At 40.6% G+C, this 14,070-nt stretch overlaps 1 protein-coding gene across 12 annotated transcripts in view; it reads right to left on the reverse strand.

Annotated features, from left to right (window-relative positions):
- Positions 1-14,070, reverse strand: part of DNAH14 (dynein axonemal heavy chain 14) — a 137,439-nt gene that overhangs the window by 122,807 nt on the left and 562 nt on the right. For 10 of the 12 annotated variants that reach the window (XR_014155488.1, XR_014155489.1, XM_081857761.1 and 7 more), the window contains exons 2-6: positions 12,807-12,971; positions 8,005-8,111; positions 5,488-5,684; positions 4,885-5,019; positions 2,030-2,163 (exon numbers count right to left, since the gene is read on the reverse strand). Coding sequence is in view for 10 of the 12 variants with exons in the window: in XM_081857761.1 (XP_081713887.1) it covers positions 2,030-2,163; positions 4,885-5,019; positions 5,488-5,684; positions 8,005-8,111; positions 12,807-12,950 (717 nt within the window). In the remaining 2 variants the exon portion in view is untranslated. Of the gene's footprint in view, positions 1-2,029; positions 2,164-4,884; positions 5,020-5,487; positions 5,685-8,004; positions 8,112-12,806; positions 12,972-13,903; positions 13,926-14,070 lie in introns of those variants that run through there. The other 2 variants (XM_081857762.1, XM_081857765.1) reach the window with 2 other exon arrangements.

The following is a 14,070-nucleotide window of genomic DNA, read 5'->3' on the forward strand; positions in this document are numbered from 1 at the left end:
ACAATGCTTTTGGGTGGCATGCATATCTGTGGTATGACAAGGTTAAAGCTCATAGAGCATTTAAAAACCATATTGTCAGAAAAGCCGTGTTTAATGTCTGGACAAGATATAAAGACTTATTGGAAAGCAAGACTCCAAGGTGGTTATCACCTCTGGAAGCTAAGGCTCTGAAAAAACTCAATATGGAGGCCAACTGGCCGAAATATTGGGAGATATTAGAACAAAATGGAGACACATTGAGATTGCAGAGTTTTGAAAAACTAAAAGATAAAGTGCGAGATTGGTTACACTACTATCAAATCAGAGAGGCCTTTAATTTGGATAAAAAAATAGGCTTCCAGGTGGAAAAATCGAAATTAGAAACAGAATTGTTAGAACCTAAAACTAAGATACTTTCAAGAATGTATAACTTGCTGTTAAAATGGAACACTCAGGATGAAACGGTCAAATCAGCTATGATTAAGTGGGCACAGGATATTGGTCATAACATCATGTTTGCTGACTGGGAACAGTTATGGACCATCGGTGTGAAATTTACGGCATTAAAAGAAGAATGCCTTAAAAGAAAATATTATGAAAATGATGTATAGGTGGTACATGACCCCAGTTAAGCTTGCAAAAGTATATCATTTGCCTGATAACAAATATTGGAAATGTAAAGAAACTGAGGGAACATTCTTTCACCTTTGGTGGACGTGCCCAAAGGTCAAGGCTTTCTGGGAAATGATCTATAATGAACTGAAAAAGGTATTTAAATATACCTTTCCTAAGAAACCAGAGGCCTTCCTTCTGGGCATCGTCGGCCAATTGGTGCTAAAGAAGGATAGAACATTTTTTATGTATGCAACAACAGCAGCAAGAATACTTATCGCAAAGTATTGGAAGACACAAGATTTGCCCACCCTGGAAGAATGGCAGATGCAAGTGATAGACTATATGGAGATGGCAGAAATGACTGGCAGAATCCGAGACCTGGGAGAAGAGTCGATGGAAGAGGACTGGAAGAAATTTAAAGACTACCTGCAGAAACATTGTAAAATGTCTGAATGTTAAAATGATGTTAGATTTAAAGAGAATATGGCATCAGTGATCTAGTTAAAAGGAGTATGCAAAAATTCTTAAAAAGAAAAGGGGGGAAAAGATCAGAGTAATATTATGTCAAATTTAAACAAAATGGCACAAGGGCTTAAGCTATTAAGAATAGTTAAAATTTGATAATGAAAAGAGAAGGAAAATTGGAGACATAATAGGTTGAAATATATAACTATAAACGAGGTCTGAAAGAGGGTTAGAATTTGCTGAACTTGATTGTGTAAAGGGGAACACAAAGAAGGGAGATGTGAGGAAGTCAAGAAAGAAGGTTATATAGATAATAAGTTAAAAAATGGATTTTCTCTTGTTTATGTTTTTATTGTCTTTTTCTGTTTCTTTATGATGTACTTTTTCTTTTTGTTGTTTCTATTATATAAAATCTTAATAAATATCTTTAACAAAAAACAAAAAACAAAAAACAAAACAGACTGTAAGAAACAATAGCCTAGGAAGTAGACCTGGTGTTGTGCAAGAACAAAAGTGGTAGCTCTAAACAGGAAATCTTTTATTTAATAAGATAGGATATGGATCTTTCTTTCTTTTTTTCTTTCTTTCTGTCTATCTATAATCATTAGTCAATACTGTAGTCAATACTGCAGAACATTTAAGAAGCAAATGCAGAAGGAAGATTTAAAACATTTAATTATACCACCCAAGTCCTTAAGTTACGGTGCAATAGAAAGCTAAAGACATAATATGTAAAAGTTCTCCATCTACCAAATACTAGCTAGAGTTACCTTTCTTCCATGCCAGCCTATCTAATGATAACCAGAACCCAAGGCATCACTTCTGGTTTTTTTTGCTAGAATTTTGTGGCACAACCACAATACAGAATACATCAAATTCAAAGACAATTTTTCATTAACTTCAACAGGTTCCAAACTGAATCCTAAATACATAAATTAAACAAACCGACTTGAACTGAAAAGGTAAATACCGGCAACGTGATCTTCTGAAAATTAGCTAAATTTGCCGGTTTAGCTACAAATCCACGTCGTGGTAATGATGTCTCCCACCCAAGTCTATCTCTCAGTCTCAAAATATGAGATACTACATCATCAATAATAGGTTCTGGAAGAGAAAAGAATGTAGTGAGTATTATTTTGTGTATAAACATTATAAATTGTCAGTGCTGCCTCTAGGTCCCAGCTCACAGAGGACCAACGCTAGGCTGTGGTAATGTATAAAAGTCTTTATTGAAGTTCAGTTTCCATTTCAAAGCCACAGCATGCAGCCCTACGTCTTAACCCCTAGATCGGCGAAGTCCCGTCTGAGTCTCCTCCCCTCTGACACCAGTTTAAGATCCTAGCCCTGCTCCACCTTTTCCGCTGCTCTCTCCTCCTCTGGGTCCTCCTGCCCGCTGGGGCATTGCCCTTTCTGGACTCTTCCGACGCTGAGTCGCTTAGCTCCTCCCCCTGCCTCCGTCGGGCTTTAGGACCCGGTTCCCAATCCTCATTCTCTGCTGTCCCGCGCTCCTGTACATTTGAACTTGCCTCTCGCGCCAACCCAGTGACCATTCTCCTAACCGTTACACTACTTCTGTCACTGCTTCCCTCTTCCGGGACACTGGCCGGATCTGACCTCCCCTCCGTTGCCCGACTCTCCGACGGAGGCGTGGTCAGCCCTGCCTCGTCTTCTCTTCCTGTTGGGGAATGCACTGACCCCGATACTTGGGAACCTTCCCCCCCACTCTGCTCTGGTGGGGAAGCTGGTCCTGATTTCCAACTACTGCTCTGAGAATCCCTGCTGTCCCCTTGCTCCTGGGGCGTTCCCCCTGGGAACCCCCTACCCCTGGCCACTGGCGCCCCCTTCTGTGAATCTTCCGATTTGCTGGAGAGGCTCATGGAATCCCTCGGACCACTGTCCTCTTCTCCTACGCTCCCCTCGGATTCTTCCCCTTCGCTCTCCATTTCCCCTCTTCCCTGTGCCTCTGCTCCTGAGCCCCTGACATAAATGTTCCAAACAACCCTGTAATTTTGGTTAAAGCAGTAATAATAAATAATAATAATAATAATAATAATAATAATAATAATAATAATAATAACAACAATTCATTATTTATACCCCACCCATCTAGCTAGGGTTCCACAGCCACTCTGGGTGGCTTCCAAGAAAAGATTAAAAATACAAAGATTAAATCTTTGTATGTGTAAAAATCCACATGCCATTCTAAAATTATGACATTATAAAGTGATAGAACTATGACTACATATTAAGCTTGGTCAGTCTGTGTAAGTTATTTACAGTATGTACGCAAAGGATTCATCTAACTCAGGGATAGTCAACCTTTTTTACCTACTACCCACTAATGCGTGTTTCTTGATGGTAAAATTTCCTTACCTCCCACCAGTGCTTGATGGAAGGAGGATTCAGCTTGTGCCGTAGAACCCCCTACCGCCCACCTAGAATCCTGAAACGCCCACTAGTGGGCGGTAGGGACCAGGTTGACAACCCCTGATCTAACTAAATCACACTCAGAGTAGATCTACTGAAATCAATGTGTATTTAAGTTCATTAAGAGGTGTGTCTTGTTTGGCATGGGGTGGCATGGGGTGCTTCTATTACATAAACAGTAATTTCTGGTTTGAGGCAAGTCGCTTCTGCAAAACAGACATTCCCAGTTTGAAACATGCTAGTCCTTTTTAATGTGGATGCTGGCTTAAATCAAAGCAGAAATCATTATATTTAAAGACAGGTGAATTCACCCTAATTTGCATTCAATTAGCTTGAAAATTATCTGAGTTCTTCTGGGGAGGAAACAGAAGAACCCAGATTTTTCTGAACCACTCCAGGGCTCAGAAAAGTAACTCTTCCTTCCTTAACATCTTTCCTCAGACCCAAATCTTCTTGCCAACCTTCTCAAAATCCCCTGCATTTCTTCCCTGCCAAACAGTGGTTGAAGCAGGAATTCCCTCCCCCTGGAGACACAGATGACCAAAATGCTGATGAGAGGTCTTCTTTGGTGAATTCTTTTTTCCCTCTTTCAAGCTTTTGAAGGTTTTGTTTAGATGCCTTACAAAATTGTTCTGAGTTTAGGACATTTAGCATTAACTGTTTTATTACACTTTCAATTATGATGATTTTAGATGTGTTTTATTCATTCTAATGTGGGTCACTATGAGAGATTAATAGGTCCGTATAGTAAAAGCTATGGTTTTCCCAGTAGTGATCTATGGAAGTGAGAGCTGGACCATAAACAAGGCTGATCGCCGAAGAATTGATGCTGGATGAAACTCTTGAGAGTCCCATGGACTGCAAAAATATCAAATCTATCCATTCTTAGGGAAATCAGCCCTGAGTGCTCACTGGAAGGACGGATCGTGAAGCTGAGGCTCCAATACTTTGGCCACCTCATGAGAAGAGAAGACTCCATGGAAAAGATCCTGATGTTGGGAAAGATGGAGGGCACAAGGAGAAGGGGACGACAGAGGACGTGATGACTGGATAGTGTTCTCAAAGCTACCAGCATGAGTTTGACCAAACTGCGGGAGGCAGTGGAAGACAGGAGTGCCTGGTGGGCTCTGGTCCATGGGGTCACGAAGAGTCGGACACGACTAAACGACTAAACAACAACAACATGAGAGATGAAAAGTGCATGTGTCACATTTAGATGCCTTTTCAATGGATTACATTATACATAAATTACTTTGCTTAAATGCTTTATTCTGTCTGGTGTAATATTTTTTCCATTGGCTACATCACAGACAAAAATCATCCATGGACAAAACAAATGCAGAAGTACTGACTTCAAGAGTGCATGTGGCAACAGCATTTGGCTTTCAATATACACACCAGTTTTATCGTAACAGGGAGGTTTTTTCTCTCTGATAGTTTTGTGATCGTAACCAGCTTGAAATTTCATGCATGTTCTTTTATGGCAACTTAAATGGGTAGAAACAGGAAGAATTTCAGACTTTTCATTTTCACCTGGAACAGATAACCAATATAATTAATTACATAAGCACTATATTAATTAGAAGCCCAGGATATATGATTACTGAAACTCATTGCCAGTTTTCACTTAATATTCTTTGTTTTCTATAATATTCTCTATTGCTCATGAGTGAATGGCATCCATCTCTGTCAAGAGAAAATAACTTGGTAACTGCAGTAAAAGGAGCCCATGGCTGAATTTAGTCCTTCCTTTCCCAAATGTGTCTCAAATTACATCTCAATTGCAGTTTGTGTGTGCATGCATGTGTGTGTATACATAGCATGTCACACAATAACATACATTTTCAAGTGAAAATCTGATTTTCCTTATATAATCTCTGCACACTTGCATGATGTGCATAAGAAATTGGGGAGAGAAGGGGAAAATTGCAATTCTTAACCATTTCAGAATTCTTTTACTAGCTTAGCTATTTAATAACAGTCTCAGTCTCTCTATTATACCTTTACTTTCAATGGAAACATCAGTTGATACATCACTAATATAGCTGGATTCTCCCTGAAGAGGAACTAAAGAAAGTCGCTCATCATTCATATCTCCCAGTTCAGAGTATTCTATGCTCTGGTGCTGATCCCATTCAGTCAATTCAGTACATTGACCAACAACTGGTTTTATCTTTTCCTTATGTATTTTTGAGAAACTAAAAACACAAGAAGAAAAATCTGAAGATTATTCTACATGACTCTTTTAGCACATGGAAACAACTTTTACATGCCCCAGAATATGCAGTGCTTGTGTGGAAACAGTGTATTAAAACATCACATTAAGGAGCTGTTTTTAAATAAAATGAATTTTCAGCTAAAACAGAGCAGAAACAATGGCCTGTTTCTCATGTCACTTTGCAAATGAACGACATCCTGGTACACTAAGTGAGAATCGCAGCTACTTCATTCTTCACCTCCTCCTGCTGCTGTACTACCTAGAGCTGACTTAGCATTACAGTCAAACCTAAACTTGTGGTTTGGTTCACACAAACAAATCACAAGTGGGAAGCTAAGAATAAATCTTGGTTACAGCTCTTGCATTTGTTCAAAGAGAGACAAACCACGAGTCTGGATAACCACTCAGGCAAACCATGGCTTATGTTCCAGCAGTGCAGCAGCAGTGGAGGGCTGAAGCAATTTATTATGATAAAACCATGAAGAAATTGAATGCCGCCTGTCAGAGCTGCCTCTAGGTCCCAGCTCACAGAGGACCAACGCTAGGCTGTCTTAATGTACAAAAGTCTTTATTGAAGTTCAGTTTCCATTTCAAAGCCACAGCGTGCAGCCCTACGTCTTAAACCCTAGATCGGCGAAGTCCCGTCTAAGTCTCCTCCCCTCCGACACCAGTTTAAGATCCTAGCCCTGCTCCACCTTTTCCGCTGCTCTCTCCTCCTCTGGGTCCTCCTGCCCGCTGGGGCATTGCCCTTTCTGGACTCTTCCGACGCTGAGTCGCTTAGCTCCTCCCCCTGCCTCCGTCGGGCTTTAGGACCCGGTTCCCAATCCTCATTCTCTGCTGTCCCGCGCTCCTGTACATTTGAACTTGCCTCTCGCGCCAACCCAGTGACCTTTCTCCTAACCGTTACACTACTTCTGTCACTGCTTCCCTCTTCCGGGATACTGGCCGGATCTGACCTCCCCTCCGTTGTCCGACTCTCCGATGGAGGCGTGGTCAGCTCTGCCTCGTCTTCTCTCCCTGGTTGGGAATGCACTGGCCCTATACTTGGGGCTCTTCCCCCCCACTCTGCTCTGGTGGGGAAGCTGGTCCTGATTTTCAACTACTGCTCTGGGAGTCCCTGCTGCCCCCTTGCTCCTGGGGCGTTCCCCTTGGGAACCCCCTACCCCTGGCCACTGGCGCCCCCTTCTGTGAATCTTCCGATTCGCTGGAGAGGCTCATGGAATCCCTCGGGCCACTGTCATCTCCTACGCTCCCCTCGGATTCCTCCCCCTCGCTCTCCATTTCCTCCCCCTCCTGTGCCTCTGCTCCTGAGCCCCTGACACCGCCAATCTCATGTTTTCTCATAACGCTTCTGTGGCGAACAAGGAGACACTTACAGGGGAAACTGATTGGCAGAAAGTGTGCTTAATCTCCCCACCCCCTTCTAATCTCCCTTGCCAATGTCTCTTCCCCATCCATTTTAATTATTTTTCTCCCAGCCACACTCCAAAACCATCTCAGCTGAGGTGGGGGGGGGGAGAGCTGAATGGAGAAACATTTTGAGGGAATAGCAAGCACAGGAAGCAGTTCAACCTCCAATTGTCCCAACAATTTTCTCCTGTAAGTAATGCCATCATCCTCACATTCCTGTTATCACGAGAAATTCAGGTTTGGAAACATGCATTTCCCAAGATAGCTCCATCCAGTGTTTGTGTCTTTTGAAGCTTATATAAATGCGTATATTATTTAGATAAACAGATCTGTTTTCCTTAAGTAATACTTTCACTGATCACTGAAATAAATAAATAGTCTGCTACATCTATGTTTTAAGAAACAGTGCTGACCCGAGCTGAGAGTCTAAAAGACTCTTGAATCCAGGTACAGTGGTACCTCGGGTTACAGACGCTTCAGGTTACAGACTCTGCTAACCCAGAAATAGTACCTTGGGTTAAGAACTTTGCTTCAGGATGAGAACAGAAATTGTGCTCTGGCAGCGCAGCAGCAGCAGGAAGCCCCATTAACTAAAGTGGTGCTTCAGGTTAAGAACAGTTTCAGGTTAAGTACGGACCTCCGGAACGAATTAAGTACTTAACCCGAGGTACCACTGTAATGATATTTGATATAAATCTAAGAGACTAAGAGGCACTACAATGTGATGGATGGCCAGCTTACTACTAAACTCCTTCTGTGTAGATCAGCTCCCTGCTTGTGCTTTACAGAGTCACACTATCAAATCCAAAAAGAGGAGGAACAGTTAAAAAGAGGAAAAGAACAACAAGCTAAATCCTAAGCAGAACATAGACAATAGAAAGTTTACGTACACGTATGCAAAACCCATTTTGCCTTCTTCTGCTTTGACTTTGTGTTTCTTTGAGCCCTCTGCTCTGTAAACAGCTGTGCGAAGCTCAGATGGAATCGCAGATGAAACCTGGAAGGAGTGAATGTTACAAATTGGTATAAAGAGGTATGGCAGATTGCATTACAGTGATACCTCGGGTTACATACGCTTCAGGTTTCATACGCTTCAGGTTACAGACTCCACTAACCCAGAAATAGTACCTCGGGTTAAGAACTTTGCTTCAGGATGAGAACAGAAATCGTGCTCTGGTGGCGCGGTGGCAGCAGGAGGCCCCATTAACTAAAGTGGTCTTCAGGTTAAGAACAGTTTCAGGTTAAGTACGGACCTCCGGAACGAATTAAGTATTTAACCCGAGGTACCACTGTACTGGAAAAACTGATGAATAGATTGAGACTTGCATAGTGTTGCCATTTCTTGAAGAGCAAAAAAGAGGACAGCCTGAGCTGCTGCCAGCCTGAGCCAGGGAAAAAGGTGTGCAGGTGCACAGCAAGCAGAGCCACCTGAGGCAATAAATAAATAAATATAACACCGTCCCCCTATAACCTGGACATCTTCATTGAAATGTAAAAATCCCCCCAGATGGGCATGTTGCCCGCCTCAGAGGGCATGTCCAGGATTTCCCAGATGTATGGCAACCATAGACTTGCACAAGGACAAATTTTAAAAGACAATTTTACTGTAACTTGGGTAGACTGTATAAATTTTATGAGTACAACTGAATATGGCAATCTTCTGGCAACAGCTCTTTGTACTGTATGGTTGACATAACTTTCCTACCCTCCCCCCACCTTCTTTGGTGAACTAGGCTCCCCTGTGGAAAAAGGGGAATTTTATTTATTTTTATTTTATATAATCTATTTTTCATAACATCTCTTATATCACTAGGTGGTGCTGTCTTCATATGAATATTTTGAATAAAAGTTTAATTATTTATATCACTTCAATCCATCTCAAAGTAGTATATATTTTAAGATTTTGCACTATTATCTTGGGTGTGTTTCATTTTTTATATGTATCATGATTTAATATATATTGTTTGTCTTTTGCTTAGTTTGTCGCAATCTTTTATGATCTTGTATATTTTATTGACATAACACCAAGTCAGTTATTGTGTGGTTATTATTATGGAAATTTAAGTTGCTGTTTTATAGCTCTTATTTTGGAAAAGTGATGCTTGTTGTTAAACATTCAATAAAAAATATTTTTTAAAAGAAGAAGGAATCCCAGCTGGAAACAACTGGATAAGAAAAACCAGTGACAACATTACTGCGTCAGAACTGGAATGAAAGGCAATGTAGCCAACATTAAGCACAAGGGCGCCAACCTAGATCCCTGACTGTGGGTGCACAACGTGCTGCACTGCATGTCATAACTTTGCAACGCAGCATGCATGCATGTGCATGTGCACCGTAAGAAAAGCTGGGCCTGGGCCGGCACTTCCTCAGGGCCCAGTTTTTTTCACAGCACAAAATATTGTGGGTGCTGTAGCTCCTATAGATGGTGCCACTGATTATGCACTTTAGCATTACAGTGGTACCTCGGGTTAAGTACTTAATTCGTTCCAGAAGTCTGTTCTTAACCTGAAACTCTTCTTAACCTGAAGCACCACTTTAGCTAATGGGGCCTCCCGCTGCTGCCAGAGCACGATTTCTGTTCTCATCCTGAAGCAAAGTTCTTAACCCGAGGTACTATTTCTGGGTCAGCGGAGTCTGTAACCTGAAGCGTATGTAACCTGAAGCTTATGTAACCCGAGGTACCACTATATAGTCAACCATTCACTACAGTTATGCCACCTGCACTAGGATACTCATTCTCATTCAAGAGCACATTTTTTTAAAAAAAAACAAACTACATCCCTGCTCAAGATAGTATAAAGAGAAAGCACGCATCTTTATATCAGTGCTGAAATCAAGTCTCTCAGACCTACTGCACAGATAATTTTTTGAGGAGGACAGGGACGAACATAAGAATACTATGCTCATCCCAAGTCTTACTCTATTTACTTGAATGTAATGCACACCTATTTTGGCCAAATTACGTCATGAAAATTAGGGTGTGAATTAGATTTGATGGCATATTTACATTCACTAGCAAATACCTTTTTGGTTTCAAGGTTTTGAAATTTGAGGCGCGCAGTAGATTCGATGGCGCATTAGATTTGTGTAAATACTGTATAACAGCAAGTGAAGCAGAGCTGAACAAAATGTTTTCATATTAAAGGTACATCGAAACAAGGGTTTTGATGAAACAGAAAGAGATTCTGATAGTTTTCAGCTGGAAGAATATTCCAGAACCATAGTACCTCCACAGAAACATCTGACTCTCATGCTCACGATCTGAATACTGTATCATGAAAAGGCAATGAGAAAGTAGGGAAAAATTGGATCTTTAAATACCTTGAAAATTGGATCTTTAAATACCTTAATTTGGCACCAAAACGGGAAGGTTTTAAACAGGAAGTCCGCCTTCCTCTTTTGTAAATAGATTGGACCAAAGACGTTACAAGCTAAAGTCCCGGAAAGCCTTTAGCAAAGGATTAAATTTCCATCGGTTAAAATTATCAAACCCCCCCTTGGAAGCAGGAGAAGATGGGGAAAATTTTGGACCTGGCGAGCCTGCAGGAGAGAGTGAAAAATCAAATTACCACTGCTCTGAACCTGGAAACGGGCTGCCAAAAAAAAGGGACGTTTTGGGAGAGTTCATTGACTGTGAACAGAACATATTTGACAGCTAGCTGAATAAGAGAAAGATACTGTTTCCATTGTCTCCTTCTGCGTTTAAAAAGGAGGAAAAGTAACTGAAAATTGAAACTAACTTTATTGCTTGAGTTGTGCTTGAAAGGATTGATACAAGTGGAGACTGTTTCCCTCTAGAGGGAGCTTTTGAAACTGTTACAGGAGTGTAAGTGAGGAATCTCCAGCTGCAGGATAAGAAATTGTGGGAACCAGGGATTGACCTTGGACAATTTAAAAATGTTGACAGGAGAAGCCATAGTGACCGCATTATGTAAGATAAGCTATTCGCTGGAACAGCTTCATAAGAAGATAAATGATTTGACCACTAAAACTGACAACTTGGGAGAAAAAGCGATTAATTTGAGTCAAAAAGTGAGCACCAACACAGAAATTACTCAGGACTTGGTACAGGAATCTACTCTGGCAGGAGAAACTGTGGAGGAGAAGGAGAAAGATGTTGTTGTTGAACCTAAAGTAATACAAGTGGGATCTTTAGCCCCACAGAAGCAAATTGAGGACTATAAGTTGAGGCCTTTTATGATTGAATCTAGAAAAAGTCAGATTTTGAGGATCAGAGACTGGCTTGGATTGGAGAAGGAAGTTGGAAAGATCCCTCTATGCAGGTATTAATGGACTTTTGGGATATGGACTTGGGTTAGGAGGAGATTGAAGTTCTGGGGGCCTTTGGATTTGGAGGAAGCTTGAAACATGTTCTGAAATGCTTTATGGATCTTAACTTTAATTATGGAAATTTGGCTGACCTGTCGAGAAGGAACAAAAGCATTGTTACGTTGGAGTCTCCCCGAGACCTGCTCTTTAGCATTAAAGAATATGAAGAAGACCTGCAGAAGGGACTTGGAAAAGAGTTAAGAGCCTCGGACATAAGATCTCCAGGTTGATGGACTATATGGAAAAGGACTGGCAGAATCCGAGACCAGAGAGAAGAGATGGTGGAAGAAGATTGGAAAATTTAAAGTTTATTTATAGAAATACTGTAAAATTAATGAGTGATAGAAAAATGTTGGAATGAAATTTTATGGCCTTAGCAGAAATGTTATAAGGAGTTAAGCATATATAAGTATTCTAGTCTTAATGGAAAATAAGGTTAAAAATATGTTAAGATATTTACAGTATGACAGAAAATAGAGAAAGATGAAAAGGATTTGCTGAAACAATTAATAGAAGTGGAACACAAAAAGGGAGGTGAGAGGAGGTCGATGAAACAAGGGAATGAAAAATAGAGTATGGGAAAGGTGTGATGTATGTTTTTAAATTGTTTTTGTTTTTATTTTGTTCAGGGTTACGGTTAGGGATAAGGTTTTGTTTAGTTTAATGTGTTTAGTTACGTTGTGTATTGTATTGCTTTCCCCCCCCTTTTCCCCCCTCGTTTTTTCTCTCTCTTTTTCCCCCCCTATTTTGTAAGTTTTAAAAGTAATAAATATCATTTTAAAAAAAATGTGAAAAGGCAATGAGACTAAGGCCTCTGAGTTTGATCTTAGGTCCCGAAGGTTACCTGCTCCTTAACTACTTATGGCTAGAACCAGCACTATGAATTGTGTTGGAAAACAAAAAGAAAGCTAGTGAAGCCTGGTGCTCACAGGTTGGAGTTATATGCTCCAACCTGTGAGCACCAGACAAAAGTCAGTCTGCCATATTTTAGACCACTTGAATCTTGCAGTCGATATAGAAGACATTGCAGCTCATCTTCTCCAGGAAAGACTACAGCTGGAATATGAATAGTACAATTCATTACAAGTCATTATATACCATTCCACTAGATGGTCCAATCACACAAATCCATTTCAGCTTGTGCAGGGTAAACTCCAGCTTATGTCTCATCAGTTACTGTAACATCTTACATTTGGCAAGGGAACTAGCTTTGCTTTACTTACTATTAAAACACCTTAATTTTAAATGCATTGCTACTGCTTGTTTCCAGATAAGCCACTAAAAGAACATACTATAAAACACTAGAAATTAACAAGCAACTGCTACTCAGTGTACAAATTTAAAAATGATAGAATCTCACTGCCAGTGGTCTCACATCTTCCATAGAAGCTTGTTTGGGCTTAATAAACTTTCCTTCAACCATATGTGGTACTTTAGTATTCTCTGGTGTAAGCTGGAGACGAGATACCAGTGATTTTTGACGTCCTCTTTTCTTTCTATCCATCTTGGATTGGTATCTTTGGTCCTATTGCCAAGAGAGTTATCATATTATTTTTGAAATGTGGCAACCTGTTTTCAATGATATTTTTCTTTATCGCCAGAAGAAATTATACTCCCCATTTATAGTGGCAACTTAAAAAAAAACCCCAGAGGTTTTGCTTATCATAATTTTTATTAAAATATGTATCTTAGATAAGAATAACAATGACCAAGGGTGCCAGCTTGAATAAAATATGGGGGGGGGGTCTGCATAATCAATAATAAAATGCTGTGCATGCATACCCACAATTTATTGGGGGGGTGTCAGTTAGTTAAGTACTTTTATTTATTTACTTGAGTTGGGGGCACCTCCCCACCCCAACCCCTGGCTACACCCACAGCAATGCCTACCAACTTGTGGGGGGGGGGTCCAAAGGGACCTTGGCCCCTAGGAGTTGGCACTTATGTTCTTACAAGTCATTTATGCTGGTAATTTACACAGCTGTGAAACTATGAGATACCTTAAAACAAAAATATTTTTCAAATGGCCATAACTGAAAACTTACACTGAGCTTGCAGAGTATCTGTGACATATGATAAAAACTATTGTTTTGACTCAGGCTATTTACATCTCAGCCTGCCTTTAAAAGGCTAGTGCTCCATACACCCCTAACCTATTTGACCTATCTCTATACAATACCTGTACAAAATTATGGGGGGGGGGGAGGGAGCTTCAACCCTGGTGCAAGCGAACCTACATGAGAATCTATTTAAAAATACATAAAACATCTTAAGCTTTACAACATTTGGTTTTCTCATCGAGTCACATTAGGCAGGCAACCTGTCCTGTTGGGTTTCCCATTTGTTTTTGGATTTAAAAGACCTGCAAAACAGGCAGAAATTCAAAAAAGTAGAATCTGTTTTAAAATACCTCCATCTCCCTGCTGTTTTAAAAAGCTCTCCCTTACAGCTTTTAACCTTGGCTTTTGAACTGCAGAAGCAAATGTTGGTACTATATGTTTCAGCACTTTCCGAGGCTACAGAAGACCAAAGGCCTCCAAAAAGGTCGTAGGCCTGGAAAAATAGGCATAGAAATGAAGCAGCAGGAAGGAAGGAATATAGAGGTCTCTGGAGCCAGGAGAGTG

The sequence above is a fragment of the Podarcis erhardii genome (assembly GCF_964252035.2).
Source record: "Podarcis erhardii genome assembly, chromosome: 3".
In the NCBI taxonomy this organism is placed as follows: Eukaryota; Metazoa; Chordata; class Lepidosauria; order Squamata; family Lacertidae; genus Podarcis; species Podarcis erhardii.